This window comes from Bubalus kerabau, chromosome 10 (assembly GCF_029407905.1).
Source record: "Bubalus kerabau isolate K-KA32 ecotype Philippines breed swamp buffalo chromosome 10, PCC_UOA_SB_1v2, whole genome shotgun sequence".
NCBI lineage: Eukaryota > Metazoa > Chordata > Mammalia > Artiodactyla > Bovidae > Bubalus > Bubalus kerabau.
In genome coordinates this window covers 107269632-107293107 of record NC_073633.1, presented here as the reverse complement: position 1 = coordinate 107293107, position 23476 = coordinate 107269632, and the positions used below count along the sequence as shown (strand labels likewise).

Below are 23476 nucleotides of genomic sequence, written 5' to 3'. Positions count from 1 at the left end.
GAGGAGCAGCCTCTGGGTGGCACCACCCAGGCCAAGGGTGGGCTGGGCTCAGAACCAGGGCCACGGTGACCAGAACAGGGCCAGGATCCGCGAGCAGCGCCATGTGCCTGCCCTCCGATCACGTCAGCCTGGGCTCTCAAGGGCAGAATGTGAGATGAGGGGGAGAGAGAGGAACAGAGCCTCTAAGGGAGAGGTGAGTGTGGAAGGAGGCCAGGAGGGTTGGGTGCAGGAGCTAGTGTTGGTAAGACCAGAGGAGAAATGTTGCTGAGAAATAGACTTATCCTGGAGCACATTACCAATGCGCTCAACTGGTCAAAAAAGGTGTGAAATCAGAAGCAGATGGGGCTCGCCCAGGGCATGCTGAGGGCGGCACGGCAGTGTGTGGGCGACGTGCCCATGCAGCTTTATGGAGGACACGAGCTGGAGAGGGACTGGACCACAGGCCCCTGCCTGCCCCTGGCCACAGAAAGGAAGAAGATGGGTGTATGCCCTGAGGGCGGGGCCTCCAACTGAGGCAGACAAAGATCTCAGAGCGGGTGCTGAGCAGGAGAAAATAGAATGAAAGTTCTCAGGGCCATGCCCTTGTATGTCGAAGGTCTCGCAACAAGGCTGGATGCCTGTTCAGGGACAGAGGCCAGCTGTCCTTCAAAGGAGGGTAGTTGGGAGACCAGGGAGCTGGTAAATTTCTCCCGCTCTGCCGTGGGAAGTAGTGAGAAAGGCCCCGTGGTGGAGCTCCCAGAGAAGGGGAGGACAATGGGGAAAAGAGACCACTAGGGGCCAGGGGTCAGGTGATCCACCATGGGCACAGGGTGAAGGCCTGCCTGCCTGCCTTGGATGGACAGCCCCTTGATGGTGGGTTGCAGGGCAGAAAGGACCCATCAGTGAGGCGGGAAGGCATTTGTGCTCAATGGAAAGACAGTTTGGGGATCACCATAATAAAGGGCCAGTCAAGTAACAGAACAAGCTTCTTGTTTGGGCATCAAGTGTCCAGAAGTGCTGGTTGACCTCTGTGGCTGGACTGAGGCGTGAGCTCCAGGCAGAGGTTCCAGGACGAGCTGTCCCTGAGGGTTTCCTCCATGATCTTACATTTTCTTTTTCTTTCTTCTTCTAAAAGTCTTTATTGAATTTGTTATAGTATTGCTTCTGCTTTATGTTTTTTGGGGGGTTTTGGCCCCAAGGCATTTGGGTGGGATCTTAGCCCCCCAAAGCTGGATTCAAACCCACATCCCCCACACTGGAAGGCCAGGTCCAACCACTGGAGGTCCAGGGAAGTCCCCTGTCTTAGGCTTTCTGAAACACCAGAAGTCTGCAGTGACGTCGAGCGTGAGAACTTTAGACGTGGGTCGCAGTTCTGTTTCAGGAGCACATGAGTTGCAGAGGCTGGCAGAGAACAGCCGTGCTGTTGGAAAAGTGGATTTTATTACGAAATACCCGGGGGCACGCCCTGTAGGCAGTGGGGCTGGAAGGAGGACGTGAAATGCGAGGTTCTGCGTGGTTACTACAGCTTGTTTTCACGGCTCTAAAGTTTGAGCCAGAAGCATCAAAACAAGGCTCACAACATCGCTCTGAAGTCGGAGCTTTCTTTTAACCGTCTAGAAGCTTACAGGCTTGATTACTGAGGGGAAACGTTTCATCCCGTTATGCATGATGGGCCAGAAGGATGGCAGGGAGGGGTTGAATCCAGGGAAGGAGGTGAGCTCCGGCTTGCTTGAGGCAGGCAGCTTGTGCCGCTAAATTACGAAACTCTGGTGTTTTTATTCCTCTCGCTCTTTTAAAGTGTCCGTCTGTTTCATGAGATTTGGGGGAAATTGCTTGTGTCTCATATTTCATTATTTAGAAGCATGTTTTCCAATGGATACCCCTGTTGGAGGAGAGAGGCAGCAGGAAGCTGGTGAATTTTTCAGGGTGATTCCAGAGATGGCCCTGCTGGCTCAGATGGTAAAGAATCTGCCTGCAATGCAGAAGACCCAGGTTGGATCCCTGGCTGGGGAAGAGCCCCTGGAGAAGGAAATGACAACCCACTCCAGTATTCTTGCCTGGAGAATTCCATGGACAGAGGAGCCTGGTGGGCTATAGTCTGAGGGGTCGCAAAGAGTCGGACATGACTGAGCGATTAACACTTTAACTTTCACCAGAGATGGCAGCTGAGTCTGTGGATCTAATTTATCCATCAGTTTAGCAAGGGGGACCCAGGGCCCAGGGCACAGACAGACAGGGCAGAGCTACGCATCTTTGCCTTGGAGAAACCAGTCCTAGAGAAGGGAACTCTGATCCTGTTACTCTAGACGAGACCCAGGGACAATTAAGGTAATGGAGCAGAGTGGAGATGTCCTTCCCCTTGCGAACGCTCGTCCTTAGAAACCGATCTCTTTCATCCAAAGTATCAGTTTCTCTCCTCGCACGGGAGGCATGACTGGGAGGGAACAAAACTCTACCGCAGTCTAGTGAGAAGGCCATCTCATCTATTCATCGTATTTCATTTACTTTCAGGATTTTAAAAATGCTTTTAAACATAAGGAGGCGCTTGTTTGCTTTAAAGAAAGACTAATGAAGTATCTAGAGGCCGCCCTTTCTGCACGCCTGTGTGCTGTTGATAGCCCTGTGAAAAGCACACAGGCCTTCGTTTCTCTGCGGTCCTTGGCTGTTTATCTGGGGCTCAGACTGACAGAGAGAAGGGTGCAGGGCTTCCTACCAGCTGCTGGTTCTCCAGCCAGCTCCACTGCTGCCCTTTCATGGTACACACTGCCTCTTAGCAACTCTGACAGCTTCAGGCCCTCCCGAGAACTGGGAATCCTTGGCATGAACATAACCTTCACCTCTGAAAAGAAATTTAAAACCTCATCCTCCACGTCTGATGTTTATTCTTGCAAGATGTGGTGAAATCGAGAATTTCTTTTACTGGTGGGAAAGACACTGCGCTTGGTGACCTGCCCCAGGTCACATTTCAAGTTAGGAGCAGAGCCAGGACTGGAAGGTCAAGTCTGTTAAGGGTCTGGAGCTTAAACATTAGGACAGTGCAGTGGTCAAGGGCATGGTGCCAGGGCCAGCCCGCCTGGGTCCCTGCTTTATCACTTCCCGACTGTGTGGCCAAGTCCCTTAGTCTTCCTGGGCCTCCATTTTCTCAGCTGTGGAACGGGGATAATAACTGACCGCCCCATGGTATGGTTTTGTGGGTTGAGTCCCGCAGGCTCTCTAAGCACTAACTCAGGTTACCTGCCTGTGATGGAGGCCCGTCTGTGTCTATTTGAGGGGAGTTCTTTTCCGGAGGAGCTGACCTCAGGAGTGGCTTTCCCCCTGACCGAATTTCAGCAACTAGAGGAGCCGAAGTAAGAACATATCATGGCACCTGCTTGGCCAGAAGCATGGTGCTTTCCTTTTCAAGTATTACTTTCTGACTGTGGCTTTCGAGCCAGTCGCCCTGGTCATCATGGCTGAAAGGGGTCAGGAAACAGCGGAGGCCTCCGCTGGCCTGACTGTCTCAGGCAGAGACAGAAGGCGTCACCTCTGCCCGGGCTCAGGGGCGGCCATGTCGGGCCAGACTGGACTGCTGTGCACGATGGCCCGTGGCCCCCGGCCTGGGGCCGAGGCTGCACGGGCAGGAGGGACGGAGCCTCGCACGCAGCGGACTCGGGGGCCACTGCCCAGGGGAGCCTTTCTTGGCCCCGCCCACCCAGCCTGGCGGGAGGTGTCGGCCCCTGGACCTCGCTCCCTGGAAGCACTGGGGGAACCGACACGGGGCTGTCTGCTCCCTGGGGGAGGCATCCCGCCTGGCAGCGCAGTGGCCGCGTAGACTGGGAGGTGACCGCCGGCTTGGGGGCTGGGGGAAGAGGTGACCGTGCCCTTCCCAGCTGTCGCCGCTCCCCTCTCGTGAGTGAAGGCCCGGCCCAAAGCCTGGGGGCCCACTGCCTTGACTAGACTCAGCAGAGCCCATGGCAACAGGCTAGTCTCGCCGGTCAGGTCCACCGGCTCTTGGTCGCCTCGGCCTTGGCTCGGGTACCATCGGCCACAAGGACAGGAAGTGACGTAGGGGCACCGTGGCGGCCGAGGTGGGGCTGAGTCACGGGACTTCCGGGCGGCGGGGCTCAGGAGGATGTGCCGGGCTCCCAGGCGGGGCTGCAGGTGTGCCGGCCTGGCGGAGACCTCAGACCCGCCCCGGGGGCTGAGTGCGAGAGCAGGCTGCGGGGCAGCCCTCCGCTGGAGGGCTGGGAGGGCGCAGAGACAGCCCCTCTCACGCTCAGACTCTGTCCTGTCGTCTCCAGACACTCCTCCGTGCCAGACCTTGAACCCGTCCGGGGGGCGTGGTGGCCGGGACCACAGACAGCCACGGCTCAGGACTGGAGTCGCGTGGCCTCGGCCCCCAGGAGCAGCGTCGGGGTGAGAGGCCCGGCCGAGGGGAGGCGTCTGCCGGGGCCTCGGGGTCTCAGTCGAGTCGGGACGCGGCCCCGCGAACACGCCCACAGACAAGAGGCCTAGTTCCCGACCAGAGATCAGAACGGCAGCTCACAAAGGGTCTACCCGTCCTTGGTCGGAGCCCTGTGCACTCTCCCTGTTCCCGGCCAAGCTCCGTGCCAGGCCCCAAGGCCTGACCCAGACACGGGTGCTGGGAGGCTCAGGTGGTCCCCGGGGTGGCAGTGGGGGCACAGAGGCAGCTGGTTGGCACAGCGGCACCAAGGGGCTGCGCTGATTCAGGCAGCGCCCCTGCCGTCACGGAGCTTCTTCAGGGGCCACTTCTCACCCACCTTCTTCCCCCGAGACCAGGGCCTCCCGGGGAACGCCCCCTGGAGACAGCCCAGCCCAGCGGGAGACAGCCTCCTTCCTCCCCGCGAGTGTCCCTAAGCATCGTTTCCTGTCTGAAAAGAGCAACACCCAGACCCCACCGCCCCGGGCCGGGTGAACTCTCCTGTGGGGTTTCTGTGGGTCACCCCTCTGTCCTCTCCCCAAGGACACTTCCTGGTCCCTTGATGGTGACCCAGCCCCTCCTACTGGCTCCCCCCATGGACCGTGGGCCTGGTGTCCTGTCGGGGCGAGACCACCTCTGCTCTTGGTCCCAGACTGAGGGAGATTCTTCTTTCACCCCCGACCCCCACCCCAAACCCAGTTGGAAGCAGCTTCCTTATTTCCACAGCACCACCGTATCTTCTTTGCTCTCACAGCTCGCTTAGAGGGCGGCTCCTCTGGGGAAGGGAAGGGGAGACCACCTTGCCCTAACTGGGTTTGCAGAGTGCCTGCTTTGGGGCTTCCCAGGTGGTGCTGGTGATAAAGAACCTGCCTTCCAATACTGGATCCGTAAGAGACATGGGTTCAATCCCTGAGTGAGGAAGATCCCCTGGAAGAAGAAATGGCCACCCACTGCAGTTTTCTTGCCTGGAGAATCCCATGGACAGAAGAGCCTGGCAGGCTACAGTCCATGGGGTCGCAGAGTCAGACACGACTGAGCGCCCTAGCACGCACCCGTCTCCGGGTGGGAGGCAGAAACAGAGAGCCGGTCTGCTGAAGCAGGGGGTGGGGGGTGGAACCCAGGGGCGGGCGCGTGTGAGTGGGTGGGGGGGTACTGGATATGACCTAGGGGAAGAAGCAGGAACTTGAAAGGTTTTTATGGCGCCAGCTGCATCTTCACCTCCTTTTGGAGCTGTGTCCTTTAGCTGAGAGCATTTTCAGCTCGCTGGGCATGCGTGCCCTCCGTGGAGCGAAAGGCATGTTCCCCAGGACTCTGGAACTTCTGCTGGCCGCCTGCATGACCCCTGTGTGGCTTGTGGCCTTGTTCTCGCCGCCCACCCTGCCCGCCCCCCGCAGGCATCCTCCCAGCCCCAACGGCCTCATTCGGTGCAGAAGTATTCTCTGCAGACATTTTCTGCTTGATTATTGGGTCCTTCCTCCCACTGCAGCATTTTCTGAGTGCTGGCCAGGGCTCCATGGCTTCGGGCCACCCCTGATGTCACTGAGGACTGAAGTCACAGGCCCAGAAGCAGCGCAGACCCGGCGCAGGCTCTGAAATGCAAGCCACGTCACCAGGCGTTCCTTTGCAGCAAGTTAAGGGAACAAAAAGAAAGAGTTCTGCATTTCCTTCTATTTTCTGTGCTGTATTCTTGTTGTTCAGTTGCTCAGTCGTGTCCGACTCTTTGCAACCCCAGGGACTGCAGCACGCCAGGCCTCCCTGTCCATCACCAACTCCCAGAGTTCACTCAAACTCATGTCCATTGAGTCGGTGATGCCATCCAACCATCTCATCCTCTCTCATCCCCTTCTCTTCCTGCCCTCAATCTTTCCCAGAATCAGGGTCTTTTGTTTATTTCTATTTTCTGTTTTGTACTCTAAGATGACTAATTATAGGCAGTGTGGTTTAGTGTCTCATTAGTAATGATGATCTAAAATTATTTAGAATCTGACGTACCCTCCCAAACCACTTATTCTTAGAAATTCTGCTCCAGTCTTCCAGGACGATTTGCCATGTTGCTTGCACCGCCTTCCTGCCTCGCCGCGGCTCTTGCTCCCTAGCTTGGATCTGCCTTGCCACTGTTCTTGCTTCCTAGCTTGGGTTAGGAATTTGGTCCGGAGTTGTTTCCTTTACCATGGTCGTCCTGTGTTCTAGATGCCGGTCCCTAATTAATTCCCTCCTTGTTTCAGGCCTCCCTGGATCTCAGCCCTGCTGTTGCCCTGGCTTCCTGAGCATCTTCCCCCACAGTGCCTGCCTCTGAACTCAGCCGGAGGGTGTGGCGAGGCGGCCCCCGTCTCCTCCTGGGGGCACTGGGGCTGGCAGCCCCAACCTGTCTGACGCTTAAATTGCCCCCATCTTCTGCTGCTGGTCTCAGAGAGGCCCCCTCACTAGTGTTTCTGGACTTTCCCTCTGGGCCGTGTCTTCCCTCATGTGGTCCGGACCTTCTGACAGTCTGAACTTCAAACCCTTTAGCCCAAAGGCCTAGGGGGGACCTCCCACTAGAAGTTCCCTCAGGGTCTGCTGGGTTTTCCTCACCAATACCAAGGATGAGGGACCAGAGTGGACGGGTGGCAGATGAAAGCCTTTGGACCTGGAGCTCCCCAGAGGGTGGAGGGCACTCCGGGGTTTAGAGCGCCCGTGGGCTTCCCTCATCTGAGCAGCTCCTTTTACAGAGAGGGGCGCGGAGGCAGCGGGGGCTCAGCCCCCACCCCCAGGAATCCTGACTCCATCGCTTCTGAAGGTCTCTCGCCCGCGGCACCAGGGGTAAAGGCCTGCCTGCCAGTGCAGGAGACACAAGAGATGCGGGCTCAATCCCTGGTGCGGAAGATGCCCTGGAGGAGGCATGGCCACCCACTCCAGTATTCTCGCCTGGAGAATCCCAGGGACAGAGGAGCCTGGCGGGCTACAGTCCATGGGGTCACAAAGAGTGAGACCCGACTGAGCAACTGAGCACTTTCCTTCTCTGTTAAATGGGATACTAGCACTCGCCTTCCTGAGCTGCGGCGGGGGTGAAATGGATCAGCTTTCTAACCTCCTGCACGGTGACCCTGGCCCCAGAGAACTCAGCCCCTTGTTCTGGTGGGAGGAGAGGAGTTTTTCACCATCTTTTAGGGGTTGAAGGGCATGACCCTGTCTTCACGTCAAGCAGCATCTGCTGTAGCTGTCTCTTTCCTCTTTTGCTCCCACCTGGGGTGAAGCCTCCGTTTCTTCTCCTGCCTCTCACCTCCCCCAGGGATGTCTCCCTGCTCACAGCTGCTGGAGCCCTGGAAATGCCTAGATCCATGCGCTTCCGCGCTGGTTTGGGAGTCTGGGCGTGTGCAGGAACGTCTCTGGGTCCGTCTTTGGCATCCCTTCTGTTGCCAAGGGGGTCGGGTGGGGGTGAGGGATTTTTAGTCCAGGCTTTCGTCAGCCACCCATCCACTCTGGTGGACACTGATATCCTTGATGTCGGTGAAGAAAACCCAGAAGCAGGACCTGGGGGAAACTTCTAGCAGGATGTCCTCCCTAGGTCTTTAGGCTCATTGCTTAGAAGGAAGGGATTCCACATGCACCAGAGATGAAACGCCAAGGATCACCGGGTTTCCAACCCTTGGGCTCTGGGAAGGTGGAGACTGGGAGCCTGCTCGGGGGCCGGGCACTGCAGACCCCTGCTCTTACAGACCTGCTGACCAGGTAGCTGTGCAGGCGCACAGGGGCTCCAGGCTGAGCGCTGGGTGAGGAGGCTGCCAGGGGCCTCCCGAGGCTTCAGCGGCCTGCTCGGGAGAGGCTGGGACCCGAGTCTGAGGGCGCCCCCCACCCAGCTAGCCATAAGGTGTGGGCTTCAGGCTTCAGGAAGCTCCGGGAGCTCTTCTGCTCCATAGCCCCCCTGGCTCGGTTCCCAGGACCCCAGCCCTGTTGCCCGCGCCCCAGTTCCTCGCCCCGGTCGCTCCTGCCAGCCGCTCACGGTCACCAGGCCCCCTCTCCTCCCGTCTGCGCCCTCCCTCCCCTTCCTCAGCGGCTCGGTGTTTACAGAACACCTGTCTCTTAAGGTACACCTCTGCAGCTATGGTTTCCTCCTGAGCCTTTCAGAACGTCCTCGAGTCATCCGGAAGGCCTGTGGCCCCTGGGCCGTGTCGGCGCTGCCTCTAACTGCGCCTAGACCCCTGCTGTCTGACGGTGGACGTGGCCTTGGCTCTCGGGAGAAACGCGCTCCGTCCCTTCTCCATGTCTCCAGGAGACCTGAGTCTCTTGCCAGGTGTCCGCCTCCCCGGGGAGGGCGGGTGACCCAAGCTGATGATCAGAGGGTCTGTTTCTGCAAGGAAGCTTGGACACACAGGCACCGAGCCTGGGGCCCGGCCTTGCCAGGAGGTCCGTCTTGAAGAGACCCATGATTGAAATGCCAACTTACATCCTTCCAGACAAAGCAGAAACTGCCTGCTTGGCCCGCGGGGGAGCCTGTGGGTACCAGGCTCTGTCCTTCCTCATAAACAGAAGCGCGAAGCAGGCCTGTGGTGGAAAGCAACCCTCCCCTTAGGGACCAGAGTCCCCACAGGTTCCCTCTGATCCCCCGTGTTGGGGCCACAGGCATCCGGACAGACGCAGGAGGCTGCAACCACAGTGCCAGCAAGCCGTCCCCGCGGGGATCTCTCAGAACAAACCAGAAGCACAACCTGCTTCTTCCTGAGGACAGACACGCGTTTTTTCCAGGCCTGTCAAAGCCAGGCAGGTCAGTGGGGTTATAATTGGCTCTCTAATTAGAGCTCCCACGCGCTGCTGGATCTTGCTACCTGCCGCTGGGTGTCTCACCCAGAGGGATGGATCAGCCTCTGCCTCTGGGACGGTTGACACTGCAAACCCCCTTCCTCCTGCTGACTCTGCCCCTGCCCCCAGCACCCACCACGGCTGCAGCAGGGGGCGTCCCAGCTCACAGGGACTGCCGGCATTAGCAGGCCAGGCTCAGGAGGCCGGGTGCCCAGGGAGCCTTTGGAGGCTGAAGGGGAGAAGACAGAGGCATGGGGGCGTTCCGAGGGCATTTCACTGATACCCTCAGCTTGCCTAGGGCTTCCCCGGCAGCTCAGCAGTAAAGAACCTGCCTGCAGCAGGACGCACAAGTTCAATCCCCAGGTCAGGAAGATGCCCTGGAGGAGGGCATGGCAACCGCTCCAGTGTTCTTGCCTGGAGAGTCCCATGGACAGAGGAGCCTGAGGGGCTATGGTCCATGGGGTCACAAAGAGTCAGACACGACTGAGTGACTTAGCGTAAGCTTTGTGGAGTCACATCGCCTGATGAGGGGAGAAGACAGGCCGCTTCTCCCCTTCCGCCCTCAGCCCTGGAGACAGCAGCATCCTGGGGCTGACCCGCCCCAGCCCTGCAGAGACATCCCGTGAAATCAGCCCCAGAGGGGACGTTCATACCACAGAAGGTGGTGAACGCTGTGAACAGGGCATTTTCCTTCTGGAGGCCAGTCTGCTGCACACTGTGGCCTGGGGTCAGACGACTTAGGAGGGAGGGAGGCAGGGGACAGGCGAGCAGGGGGCATCCGCAAGGCAGAGCGCCCGGGGGCAGGCGGCCGTGCTCGGGGAGTGACGTGGCGGGGTCACCTGGCCCCTCTGTGTGGAGATGGCCGGCAGGGGAGGCTCAGGGGGACATGTAGCACCATCCGGGGCTTGGGGGCGGGAGCCGAGGTGGTTGGCAGCGCTCACCCTTTAGAGCCAAGAAGACCCACTTCTGCGTTCTTGCTCTGCCGTCCACTGGCCACTCCTGCAACCCTGGATGGCAGTGTGGCCTCTGTCCTGCAGACATGAGACTCCCATTCTCACGAAACCTCTAGGGGAGCTCCCGCCTGGCAGCTGTTAGGATTCTGTCCCTTCCTTTGGCTCCAGGAAGCAGCTACAAGAACCGTGCAGCGTGCCCAGGCCCCCAGGGCCCAGCAAGGTAGATGTTGGGTGTCTCAGGGTCCTGCCCTCTGGGAGACGGGGAGGGCTCCCTTCTCAGCAAAGCCTCCCAGACAGCAAGCAGGGGTCGCCGAGTGGCTACGGGGGCTGAGAGCAGACCCCTGCTCCTTGGGCAGTGCTGCTGAGGGTGGGTCCCCCTGCTTGCGAGTGGCCGCCTCCGGGACCAGTGAGTCTTGCCTTCCCTGAGTCCACGTGCGCGTCCCGTGGCCTGACCACAGGTGCCGTTTGCAGCGGCTGCCGCGACCCCTCTGACTCCCTCCCTCCATCCAGGTGACCCGTCCACCCTTGGGGCCCACTGGGGAGTTCCCCACAGGGGCTCGTGGCCTGCAGACTTCAAGGTGCTGGAATCGAAGTCCATGGAAGGGCAGGTGGCCAGCACCTCAGCTCAGCCCCGAGGGCCTCTCTGCAGGGGACGGCCACGTCCCTGCCCTTCCCACGGGAACAGGGAGTGTTGAGGAAGTGACGCTGCCGGCTCTTCTCTGGGGCGGTCAGCGTGAGGGCTCGGCCATGTGGGGAGAGGAGGCCAGGCCGTCCGTCCCACGGGCTCTGCAGCCCCGAGGATCCAGGGGAAGCTGCTCCACATCCACTGCCAAGCTAGCCCCGAGGGCAGGGCAGGGTCCCCGCATCCCAGCAAACGGGCAGCGGGACCTCCCCCCGCAGACCCCCGCCCCACAGCCCCGGAGCCCCCACCTGCCTTCCTGCCTGGACTGTGTGCTGACTCCTCCTGTTATTTGTGGAAAAAGAATTTTCCAGGGTTTATCAGTTCCTGTCCTCCCTTCGTCAGAAAGTGTCTTATCATTCCTGTTTGTTCCTGTGTAAAAGTGGAAAAATAGTTCATGCCCAGCCCTTGGCGGGGATGCAGCAGCCACTGGCCAAGATGACTGCGTCCCCCGACAGGTAGGGAATCGCCGCCCTCCGGGGGGGTCCTCGGCCAGCGGCCCTGCAGGACTGCCAGGAAATCCCCGGGCCCTGTGGCGTCCGTCGTGAGACTCCAACAGAGCCTGCCGGGCCCGACCTGGAGGCCCTGCACGCCCCCACTGCGCCCTCCCTGCCCCGCCGCTCCCAGACGTGCGTGCAAGGTGCCCGCCCTCCTCGGGGAGCGGGTGATGCCCATGCCCAGCGTCCACCCAGCACCGACGTGTCCTGACTGCCTTTCGGACGAGCAGCGTTTACCGAGTGCCCACTGGGTCCCAGGGCCACAGGTCCCAGGGGACTGAGACGGGCATCCCCAGGGTCTCCCAGACTCAGAGAGAGACCCCTTCTCTCTCCCACGCACGCTGGGCCTCGCAGTGGAAGGGGCCACGCCTCCGGGGCTGCTCTCCCGTTTGTGTCCGTCTTACTGCTGGAGGGCCCCCACCCACGAGGGCCTCCCCCCAGGAGGCCCCCCCAGGCAGCCCTTCCCAGCCCCCTTCCTGGCCCTCCGTAGGCACTCTGCCCTACTGACGGCAAGAAGAGTCCTCCCTGCTGTGTTTTCTGCTTGTTTCTCCAATTAAAGTTTAAGCCCTGAAAGAACAGATACGCACCAGGTATGTAGCTCACTTCAGTCAGTTCAGTTGCTCAGTCGTGTCCGACTCTGCAACCCCGTGGACTGCAGCACGCTAAGCCTCCCTGTCCATCACCAACTCACAGAGTTCACCCAAACTCATGTCCATCCAGTCGGTGATGCCATCCAGCCATCTCATCCTCTGTCGTCCCCGTCTCCTCCTGTCCTCAATCTTTCTCAGCCTCAGGGTCTTTTCAAATGAGTCAGTTCTTCCCATCAGGCGGCCAAAGTATTGGAGTTTCAGCTTCAGCATCAGTCCTTCCAATGAACACCCAGGACTGGTCTCCTTTAGGATGGACTGGTTGGATCTCCTTGCAGTCCAAGGGACTCTCAAAAGTCTTCTCTAACACCACAGTTCAAAAGCATCAATTCTTAGGTGCTCAGCTTTCTTTATAGTCCAACTCTCACATCCATACATGACCACTGGAAAAACCATAGCCTTAACTAGATGGACCTTTGTTGTCCAAGTAATGTCTCTGCTTTTTAATATGCTGTCTAGGTTGGTCATAGCTTTTCTTCCAAGGAGCAAGCATCTTTGAATTTCATGGCTGCAGTCACCATCTGCAGTGATTTTGGAGCCCAAGAAAAGAAAATCTGTCACTGTTTCCATTGTTTCCCCATCTATTTGCCATGAAGTTTTGGGACCAGATGCCATGATCTTCATTTTTTGAATGTTGAGTTTTAAGCCAACTTTTTCACTCTCCTCTTTCACTTTCATCAAGAGGCTCTTTAGTTCTTCTTCACTGGTATGTAGCTGATGCTCCAAAAAATACTTGTTGGGTGGAAAATTTGACCAAATCCTCGAATTTTCATCTGGAGATCACCTCCTCCACCCCTTCATTTTCTAGGTCAGGAAAGAGGCTAGAGAGAAGGTTCTGCCTAAGCTGGACAGTTGGTGGTAGACGGCAGAGCTGGCCTGAGAGGACCTGCTCTCCACCACTGTGACGCTTCCCGGCCCAGGGGAGGCCAGGACTCCTTGCTGGAAATAACAGGACAGGCTTTGTTTTCATTGTCTTGGTAATAAATGTTCAGACCCAAATGTAGTGATGCTTCAAAGGTGTGACCCCCCACCCCTGTGTGAGGACAGGTTGAGACGGGGCCTGAGGGGGTGTGTCAGTGTTGTTGGGACGGGGTCCTGGCCTGGGACCACGGGATGGGGCTAGGGTCCCTAGGGCCCGCGCCGTCGGCTTCTCCCAGGAAGCTCGTCAGCTTAGCAGTGCAGTGTGTGTGTTGGTCACCATGTCCAACTCTTTGCGACCCCCTGGGCTGTAGCCTGCCAGGCTCCTCTGTCCATGGGATTCTCCATGTCCTCCTCCAGGGGATCTTCCTGACCCAGGGATCGAACCTGGGTCTCCTGCATCACAGGCAGGTTCTTTACCAGCTGAGCCACCAGGGCAGCCCAAGCAATGTGGTGGTCCCGTGTGAACTGTTTTCCTGACCACAGAGAGCCTCCACTCCGCTGGCTGGACTCTGGGGCCATGTCTCCCCCACCATCCCCACCCCACCAGCTGCTGGGGGGAGCCAGGTGGCTTCCTGGGCTGCTGTGCCCCCCGGGGGTCCCAGGGCCTGGGGTGCGGGGAGGGGAGAGGCCTGGCCTGGAGTGGACCCCGGGGGGGCAGGGCACCATCTTCCCAAGCACAGGCGGGCAGCGCCTCCCTCGGGGGTGATTAGCGCCGGCTCTCCACCACGGGCGCCTCGTGGGGAAGCGCCGACTTCAGGCCGCCCTGTGCTGGCGCGCCTCCTGACTCGTTGTTGGGGAAGGCCGGTAAAAATAAAGCAATAAGTCAACCTGGGAGATGTTTAAATAAGTCAGTGGGAGTCTCTTGGCCATTAGAGTGGAAAAGTGCGAGCGTGGGGAGCTGGTGGGGGCACTGAGGTCCTTGCGGGCACCGTGGTGCTCTCCTGAGGGCTGGCGGAGACTCAGGTCCTTCTCAGTGGCAACACCAGGGCACTTGTTTGCAATGGCAGATGGAGGGCAACGAGTCTGGAGATGGGCTGGAATGTTGCTGAGAGCTTTCTTGGGCCTCAGAGTGAGGAGAACACCCAGCATCCCCATGTCTTCTGAGCTGCACAGGCTGCCCTGAGCTGCCTTCTCGAGGATGTCCCTTGATAGCGCGTGGGGCTGGCTCGATCTGACATTTCTTTAATTAGGTCGGTGCGTCACGCTGAGCTTTGGCGATGTTGATGCTGGTGTTTCTGAGCATGAGCTCACTGAATTTATGAGTCCTTGTCTCAGGCTGCAGCTGATGATGAAATCGCCTGCCTGGACCCAGGATTTCCCATCACCTGGCCATCCCGGTCTCTGGGGGGCCCGCCATCCTCTGGGGGTCCTGCCACCCTCTGAGGGTCCCTCCCAGCTTCTGAGGGTCCCGCCATCCTCTGGAGGTCCCGCCCGGGCTCTGAGGGTCCCGCCGGCTCCAGTGCGGGACACCCAGACCTCGGGAAGCAGATAGTAATTCAAGTCCTGGGGCTCCGCGTGGAGGCTGCACTGGGTGTAATGAGACACAGCAGCCGCCTCTACGCTGGTTTTCAGGGAGGAAGCCGCTGTCTCCGCATCTTCCTAGCGGAAGTCAGAGAGGCGCTCAGACCTCCTGACGGAGAGGTGGCGTCACGTCTCCATCGCTCTGGTAACTCCGCACTACGAAGGGCGAGTCTGAAGAGCTCGGGACAGCCGGGTTGCAGCGTGGGCTGGCAAGGGCTGCGGATGCCAGTGCAGTGTTTCTTCCGGGAAAGCTTACGGGTGGGAGGGTTGTTGAGAGGTTGGCCCGGGTGGTTCCAGGGTTACGTCGCAGGGAAGGGGGCTGGGCCCCTCTCCGCCGTCCCCATATCCGTCTCTCCATCCGTCCAGCAGACGCTCACCGAGGCCCTCAGGGGTGCTGGGCCGCTCCGGGCGCCGCACAGGCAGAGGCGAATCGGAGGCTCCCTGATCTGACCGGGCGCCGGCGGAGAGGGCACAGGGGCGGGCCATCGGCCAAGGGCCTCCGGGAGCCCCTGCCCCGTGGTCGCTCAGAACCACGGCGTTGACCACGGGACGGTTCAGCGAAGGCTACCGTCACTGAGTCCTCCCAGGCCTCATGCAGGCCTCGCTGCCCTCCCGTGTCTCAGTCCTTGTCCCCATGATGCAGGCAGAGCCCCTGGGACCGGAGCAAGCTGCCCGAGTCCGTGGTGGAGCTGGGCTCGTGGGCATGTGGGGAGCCGGGCCCGTGCTCCGACCTGCCTCCACCCTCTCGGGCTCCACACGCTCCGCTGCCCCTGGTGGGTCCCCCCAGCTCAGGCGCCCCCAGCAGCGGTGCCATAGGGTGGGTGTCCCGACACCCAGTGAACCCCCAAGCGAAGCGCTGGCTTGGCACTTGGGCAGAGCCCCGCGGTGACATCTAAAATCTCTAAGAGGCAGGACTTCTTCTCTGGGGGGCCCGTAGTTAAGACTGTGCTTGCAATGCAGGGGGCACCGTTGCGATCCCTGGTCGCCGGACGAAGATCCCACAGACCACGCGGTGCAGCCCCCAAAAAGGAAAAATAAATACATTAAAAATAAAAAAAGATCTCCAAGGGGCTTTTGTCCTGGGCGTGGACAGAGGGGCTCCCCACAGCCAGGGCCCCTGCATGGCGCCCCCGCAAGCAGCCAGGGGCTCCGTCCCCGGGCAGCAGTCTCCACACGCACGTAAAAGCGTGAGTGAGGAAGACACTGATTGTCCTCAAACCCGCCAAGTCCCTTTTGTCTCTTTTGAAAGAACAGGTTTAATTTAATCCCTCACTTCCAGTGTGGTGCCTCACCAAGGTCTTCTCTGTACAAAACACCTGATTATAATAATTGCAAGCTTAGCAAGCTGTGTTCATTTGCGCCTGAAGAGAGGGACTGAGAGTCGCCTCCTCGAGGGCTCCTGTCTGCTCAGGAGGCCGGCCCCAGCGGGCCCTCATCTCCGGTGGCCCCAGAATCGGCAGGGCTGGCAGAGGCGCAGGCCGTTTGCACGTCTTTCCTCAGAGGAGGAGCGGGGGCCCAGCGTCAGGGCCGCAGCAACCACGTCTCAGCTCCGCCGCTCACCACAGCAGAGGCATCTCGGACAGGAGCCAGGCTTGTGGCCCTGGCGTGCAGACAGTAGAAGTGAAGTGCAGTCTTGCCGGCGGCTGAGGCAGACCCCAGGGCCGGGCACACAGCTTGGTCACGCTGGGGTTGTCACCGGGTCCCCAGCTTTGAGAGCAGGACAGCTTCTTGCCCACATCTGTGTCCACAGTGCATGGCTGGGGGTTGCGCAGTCACTCACTGAGTTTTTGTGACTTTGATGGGGGGAGGGTGCTTGCTTGCTAAGGTAATAAAATATGTCAGTCATCAAATTCTGTCTCCTGCCCGGCTGAGGGCTGGAGGCGGGAGCTAAATGCCACTGGGTGAGTCAGTCAGTTCAGTTGCTCAGTCGTGTCTGACTCTTTGTGACCCCATGGACCACAGCACGCCAGGCCTCCCTGTCCATCACCAGCTCCCGGAGTTTACTCAAACTCATGTCCATTGAGTCACTGATGCCATCCAGCCATCTCATCCTCTATCATCCCCTTCTCCTCCCACCTTCACTCTTTCCCAGCATCAGGGTCTTTTCAAATGAGTTCGTTCTTTGCATTAGGTGGCCAAAGTATTGGGAGTTTCAGCTTTAGCATCAGTCCGCCCAATGAACCCCCAGGACTGATTTCCTTTAGGATTGATTGATTGGATCTCCTTGCAGTCCAAGGGACTCTCAAGAGTCTTCTCCAACACCACAGTTCAAAAGCATCAATTTTTCGGTGCTCAGCTAGCTTTATGGTCCAACTCTCACATACATACATGACTACTGGAGAAACCATAGCTTTGACTAGACAGACCTTTGTTGGCAAAGTAACGTCTCTGCTTTTTAATATGCCGCTGGGTAGAGCTGCCTAAGGGCTTCCCAGGCAGCACCAGTGGTAAAGAACCCACCTGCCAGTGCAGAGGACATGAGAGACGTGGGTTCGATCCCTGGATCAGAAAAATTCCCTGGAGAAGGGCCTGGCAATCCACTGCAGTACCCTTGCCTGGAGAATCCTGTGGACAGAGGAGCCTGGCAGGCTACAGTCCATGGGGTTGCAAAGAGTCAGACAGGACTGAAGTGACTTAGCACAAACACACGCATGCACAGTGCTGCCTAAGAGGTTGGTGTGGCCTGGACTTTGGGATTGTCAGGGCTTCAGGCAGATGGACTAGAGCTCCAGCAAGAGGGCCAGACGAGACTGACCAAGGTTGGGGAGGTGGAGGAGGGGTGGGCGCTGCGTCCTGCAGAAATACCTGGGCTGAGGGATCAGCCTGGATGAGCCAAGAGGCCTGTTCTGGGAGAAAGCAGGGCCTGGCTGGGGGTGAGCACAGCGGAGTGCCAGCCTCAGGGGTGAGGCCTTGATCTTCAGAGAAGAGAGGAAGCAGGACTTGAAGAACAAAGGGGGCATCAGGGACAGGGGCACGTGGAAGCCCCTCATGACACAGAGGGGCTCCGGGGGCGCTTTGGTCCCGATGGCCAGGCGTGTCCAGGTGCCAACCCACCTCTGGCCACCCTGCCAGCAACGCTGGCCCCTAGCATTGACTCAGCCCCCGGCCGGAGCTTGCTCTGGTTGCCCTCACTCTGCCTGATTTCTGAGCCACCCTTGGCTCACTGGGGGACTGGGGAGAGGCCAATGTTTCATTCCCTCGCCAAGCGTGAGCTGGCAGCCCCTGGCAAGTCTGTGATACCTCCCCAAGCTGCCCCGGCTTTAGGAATTAATTCCACTAAACAGATTGCTCAGGAAGCTTCAAGGTCATCTGGAAATGGGAGCCTGTTCTTATGTTTGAAATATAAGTCCAGGGATGGGCTAGAAATTCCCAAGCTGGTAAGAACCCTAGAGAATCACAAGGCCCTTAGATGGCCAGCCCTGAGGACAGTGGGTCGGATTAGCCCACAGCTGGTTCCTGCAGGCATTTTGGGAGGGGTGCCCGTGCCCCTGCCCTGTGCCCCTGGAGCCTCCAAGGTCCAGCAGCCGCCACTTTCGAAACAAAATTACCAGCCAGTGGACTGGTGTCCTTGTCCCCACTCCAGTAGGGTGGGGTCAGAGCAATGCTGCTGGGAGCAGTCACCTCCAGGCCCCGCTGGACCAAGGTCCCGGTGCTCCTGAGTCTCATCTCACAGGTCTGCTTTCTGACTAACAGGACCCCCAGTCCTTCGGCGTGTGCAGCCACCCTGAGCCTCAAGATGACCGCCGGCCTGTGGCCCCCAGAGAGAGGCAAGGAGCCCCCCAGTCCTTGAGCGAATATGCAGGGTGCTCCCGAACAGCAGAGAAAGGGGAGAAAGGCTGTGCCCTCGAGGGGAGCCACCCCATCACAGATGCAGGTGGAGGGGCTGGGAGGGACCCACAGCACAGCGGGCGCCCTTCTGCTCAGTTGGAGCTGGGCTGGTGCCCGGGGGCCAGTCTCTCATGCCAGTGGCAACAGCGAGCGCTGAGAAGCTGTCGGCTCCACCCTCCTGGGCCCTGTGACCTCGGGCAAGACACTGGGCCTTTCTGAGCCTGTCTGCTGTGCTGTGCTGTGCTTGGCTGCTCAGTCGTGTCCGACCCCATGGATGTAGCCCACCAGGCTCCTCAGTCAGGGGATTCTCCAGGCAAGAATACTGGAGTTGGTAGCCTTTCCTTTCTCCAGTGGTCTTCCCAACCCAGGGCTCAAACCCAGGTCTCCCACGTTGCAGGCAGACTCTTTACTGTCTGAGCCCCCAGGGAGGCCCCTGTGATGTCATTAGATGTGATGATGTTACTAAGAAAGCAAACACATGCTATTCTCCTTGCAGTTTTCCCCTCCGAGAGGGGGACCTGACCCTGGGCTTACTGTCCTCTGGCCCGGGAGGACAGCCTCCCTCCACCTGAGCCCTCCTGCTCCTCCTCCTCACTCAGGAACCTGCCCCACCAGGACCAAGGCGCACTTGTTGCTGAGGCCACAGGTGTCCCGGCCGTCACCCTCTGACCACAGGCTCCCGGGTCAGCCTCACTGCCCCGAGTTGGGTGCTCAGAGGTGCCGACGGCTCTGGGCGGTCAGGGTGCGCTCTGGTCCTGAGAACTACCCAGGCACAGCCCTCGGGGCCTGGCTGCTGCCTGCCGAGGGCGCCCCTACCCGCTCCAGGAGCTCATCTCGGAGGCCGGAGCCCCCTGGAGTGTGGGCTCGGGCCGCAGCGGACCCTCGGGCAGCACAGCCCGGCTCTGCCCTCGGCCCCTGGTGAGGCGCAGCCTTGAGGAAACCGGGCGGCCTCAGCCCCGCCACACGCGAGGCACGGAGAGAACGTGCAGGGCTGAGGTCTGCAGGCCCGGAGGCCAGGCCGCGTTCCGGGCAGGAAGACGAGGCTTTGTCAGGCTTCTCCTTGCTCTGAGAGCGGTCGTGCGCGCACAGCCAGAGGGACTCACAAAGTGACCCTGAAGCTCGTCTGACCAGTGCAGGCCAAGGTGGCCCGCAACACCCTGAAAGCGGAGAGCGGCGAGGAGAGGCTCCGCCCCCGTTCAGCCCCGACGTGAAACGAGGCAACGCAGGGTTGGGGGGCGGGCTGTTCAGTCGCTGGAGACTGGGAAGCCTGGGTGTCTCCCCGTGAGAGGGTCCTTGAGTAAATGAGTGTCTGTCGGATGAAATCCAGACACACCGGTTGTGGAGACGCACAACCTGGAAACACGATTAGCGTGGAATATTTGGGGACCAACACGCGCGCTCTGATTGCAACTGAAGTGACAGCCGTGCGGGCGCCGAGCCCGCAGGGGCCGTGAGATCAGGGTGCCGCCAGGGTGGGGCTGTGAGCGACTGACATTTCTGTTCTGTTTGTTGTGACTTTTCTTGAGGTTAAAAAAAAGTAAAAGATGGCAAACCCCCCTCTGCGGGCGGTGTCGGCAGACAGACCGTGGCCGCCCCGCGCGGTGCGGTCCTGGGTGGACCTCTGGAAATGGCCCTTTCTGTTGCTGCTGTTCACAAATGGCTGAATGCCGCTGACTTCCGACGGCTCATGGTTTGAGTGATCCTTCTGACTCCCGCCCTGAGCGCAGGAAGAACTTGAACTTCCACTGTGCCCGCCCTGGTGGAGACACCTGCCTGCCTCCGAGGAACGTGCCGAAGCTCAGGGACAGCTCGGGGTCCAGAGCCTTGTCTCTCTGACTGACTGTCTCTCTGCCTCTGCAGGCCCTGATCCTCCACCAGCTGGGCCGCTACAGTCTGGCCGAGAAGATCCTGCGGGACGCGGTGCAGGTGAACTCCACGGCCCACGAGGTCTGGAACGGCCTGGGCGAGGTCCTGCAGGCTCAGGGCAACGACGCGGCGGCCACCGAGTGCTTCCTGACAGCCCTGGAGCTGGAGGCCAGCAGCCCCGCCGTGCCCTTCACCGTCATCCCGCGCGCGCTCTGAGCCGCCCTGCCCTGCCCTTCCCCGACATCCCCGCCCTCCCGCGCCGTGCCCTTCCCGTCATCCCCCGCGCCCCGCCCTTCCCGTCATCCCCCGCGCCCCGCCCTTCCCGTCATCCCCCGCGCCCCCTGCGCGGCCCTGGCCTTCCCGCGCTCGGCGCACGGCCGCCTGCTGCGCGAGGCCCCGGAAGTGTGTGCGACCGCCGTGGACTCACCCAGCCGACCCCCAGTCACCACCCTCAACGTGCATTTCTGTTGCCGTTCCCGCCAGCCCGATGATAGTTCTCGAATCTACTGACGTGGTTCAACATGGATTACGTGCCATATTTTGTTAGTTGACATCTGAGTTTTAAGTAACATGATTATGGAATTAATCCGCAAATGTAGAAGAATGTATTCAAAGTTAAAATTCAGTGGCAGGGCAGATTATTTTTATCAAAGCTGTAAAGAAAACTACTCGCTCCCCCCCATCACCACTCCCGCTCTATCCTTGGCCCAGAAACCAAATGTGAATTTTCTGTTTCCCACCTCAGTAACTAGTCCAAGCCAGGACACCAGCTGACAATTTCTTGGTTTTGTTGTCGATAATTGTACCATGTGATAAATTACTGTCCTCACTTAGAACAAAGCCTAAGTCCAAGAATATTTATATTTTGCCAATATATGCCTGTTACAAGAGAAGGAAATATGAGTTATTTAAGTTTAACTTTTTTATGTGAATTCAGAGTTTATTTATCGATGGAAATATGTACAAAGAAGCTTCAAATGGAATATTTACCGACATTCCTTATACATTGCAGACACTTGGCTAAATGGAAAGATGACGTTAATAATAAAATGATTTTTAAATGGACCCACAGCTTGTGTTTCTCATGAAAACCCACAGACCACAGAGAGCCTAATACTCAGTTCATAGAATAGGGAGCTTTTGATGCCTGGGGGCTTCCCTGGACGAGTCAGCCCTTGGAATGAGGAGGTCCGGCCCTGATGTTAGTGGGGCAATTCTCCTTTCCCGTGTTGCCTGAAATTGGAGCTTGTGACTCAGGCCTACCCAGTCAATATCTAACTGTTCCCTCCAACAGACGATCAGGAGTGAGCATGTGACCTGAAGTGGTCCAGTTAGGATGGGAGCTGCAAGGAAACGCTGTTCTTCTCTCACACTTGAACCTGAGTTGTGAGGCTAGAACGGCAGCAGCCCTCTTGCCACCATGAAGAGAGGGCGTATGAGGGGGTTGGAGCCAAACGTGAAGCTCTACCCAACAGATTGGACAGTAAAGACGAGACACCAAAAACCAGAGAGAAGTTGAGCAGGCCTCCCTAATCCCCCAGAGCTGGTTGTCTGAGCATCAGTGTGGTGGCCCCGCATTGCTGGGAGCACCCTGAAGCCTTGAGAGCCCCTGCCTAAGCTGGGCATGACCTCTCTGACTCACTGAGCAGGCTGGGGAGGGTGCAGCTGATGTCTGGGCAGAGCCTGCAGGCGAAAGCTCCCTGTGGGCAGGGCGGGCAGGTGTCCCAGTGGGGAGAAGGGCAGGCAGGCGAAAGCTCCCTGGGGCAGGGCGGGCAGGCGTGCCAGTGGGGAGAAGGGTGGGCAGGCGTCCCAGTGCCAGCACTGCCGCAGCAGGCAGCCCCCCATGGGTGGCCACAGTCATGGGGCTGCAGTGAGGCACTGACAAGAAAGGGCGGTGCCCGCTGGGGCCGTGGGTAGCCCTGGCTAGAGGGTGAGCGCCTGGCTTGAGATCCTGTGCAGGACTGTGGTGGGAGACCCACCCAGCTCAGCATTGAGAAGGCAGGAGACCAGGCCTCCCCGAGGATAAAGGTCCAGGTTCCATACCAGCCACTCTCTCCCAGGCCAGCTCCGTGCCAGGACTTTACCTTGGAAAATCCTGTGTGCACCAGCCTGTGCATGGCTCCTGTCTACCTGTCCAGCATCTTCCCCTCCAGAGCGTCCCACCCCTTGGGAGAGCCCAGACTCCATCCACATGGCTCAAGGGTGAACTCGAAGGTCCAGTCTTTGCATCCAGAACCATAGAGCCTTATAATTTAATGATGGTAAGATGGGCTCAATAAAGGACAAAAATGGAATGGAAGAAGCAGAAGATATTTAGAAGAGGTGGCAAGAATACACAGAAGAACTATACAAAAAAGATCTTCATGACCAAGATAATCACAATGGTGTGATCACTCACCTAGAATCAGACATCCTGGAATGTGAAGTCAAGTGGCCCTTAGAAAGCATCACTATGAACAAAGCTAGTGGAGGTGATGGAATTCCAGTTGAGCTATTTCAAATCCTGAAAGATGATGCTGTGAAACTGCTGCACTCAATATGCCAGCAAATCTGGAAAACTCAGCAGTGGCCACAGGACTGGAAAAGGTCAGTTTTCATTCCAATCCCAAAGAAAGGCAATGCCAAAGAATGCTCAAACTACCACACAATTGCACTCATCTCACACGCTAGTAAAGTAATGCTCAAAATTCTCCAAGCCAGCCTTCAGCAATACATGAACCGTGAACTTCCAGATGTTCAAGCTGGTTTTAGAAAAGGCAGAGGAACCAAATATCAAATTGCCAACATCTGCTGGATCATGGAAAAAGCAAGAGAGTTCCAGAAAAACATCTATTTCTGCTTTATTGACTATGCCAAAGCCTTTGACTGTGTGGATCACAATAAACTGTGGAAAATTCTTCCAGAGATGGGAATACCAGACCACCTGACCTGCCTCTTGAAAAACCTATATGCAGGTCAGGAAGCAACAGTTAGAACTGGACATGGAACAACAGACTGGTTCCAAATTGAAAAAGGAGTACATCAAGGCTGTATATTGTCACCCTGCTTATTTAACTTCTATGCAGAGTACATCATGAGAAATGCTGGGCTGGAAGAAGCACAAGCTGGAATCAAGATTGTTGGGAGAAACATCAATAACTTCAGATATGCAGATGACACCACCCTTATGGCAAAAAGTGAAGAAGAACTAAAGAGCCTCTTGAAGAAAGTGAAAGAGGAGAATGAAAAAGTTGGCTTAAAGTTCAACATTCAGAAAACTAAGATCATGGCATCTGGTCCCATCCATCACTTCATGGCAAATAGATGGGAAACCATGGAAACAGTGAGAGACTTTATTTTGGGGGGCTCCAAAATCACTGCAGATGGTGATTCCAGCCATGAAATCTAAA

General features: G+C 58.2%; 1 protein-coding gene across 3 annotated transcripts in view; it reads left to right on the top strand.

The window, feature by feature from the left end:
- Positions 1-21399, top strand: part of TTC7B (tetratricopeptide repeat domain 7B) — a 279640-nt gene extending 258241 nt beyond the window's left edge. For all 3 annotated transcript variants that reach the window (XM_055538917.1, XM_055538916.1, XM_055538919.1), the window contains one exon: positions 20082-21399. In XM_055538917.1, coding sequence (XP_055394892.1) covers positions 20082-20303 — 222 coding nt within the window. In that variant the 3' untranslated portion in view covers positions 20304-21399. The remainder of the gene's footprint in view (positions 1-20081) is intronic.
- The last annotated feature ends 2077 nt before the right edge of the window (positions 21400-23476 follow it).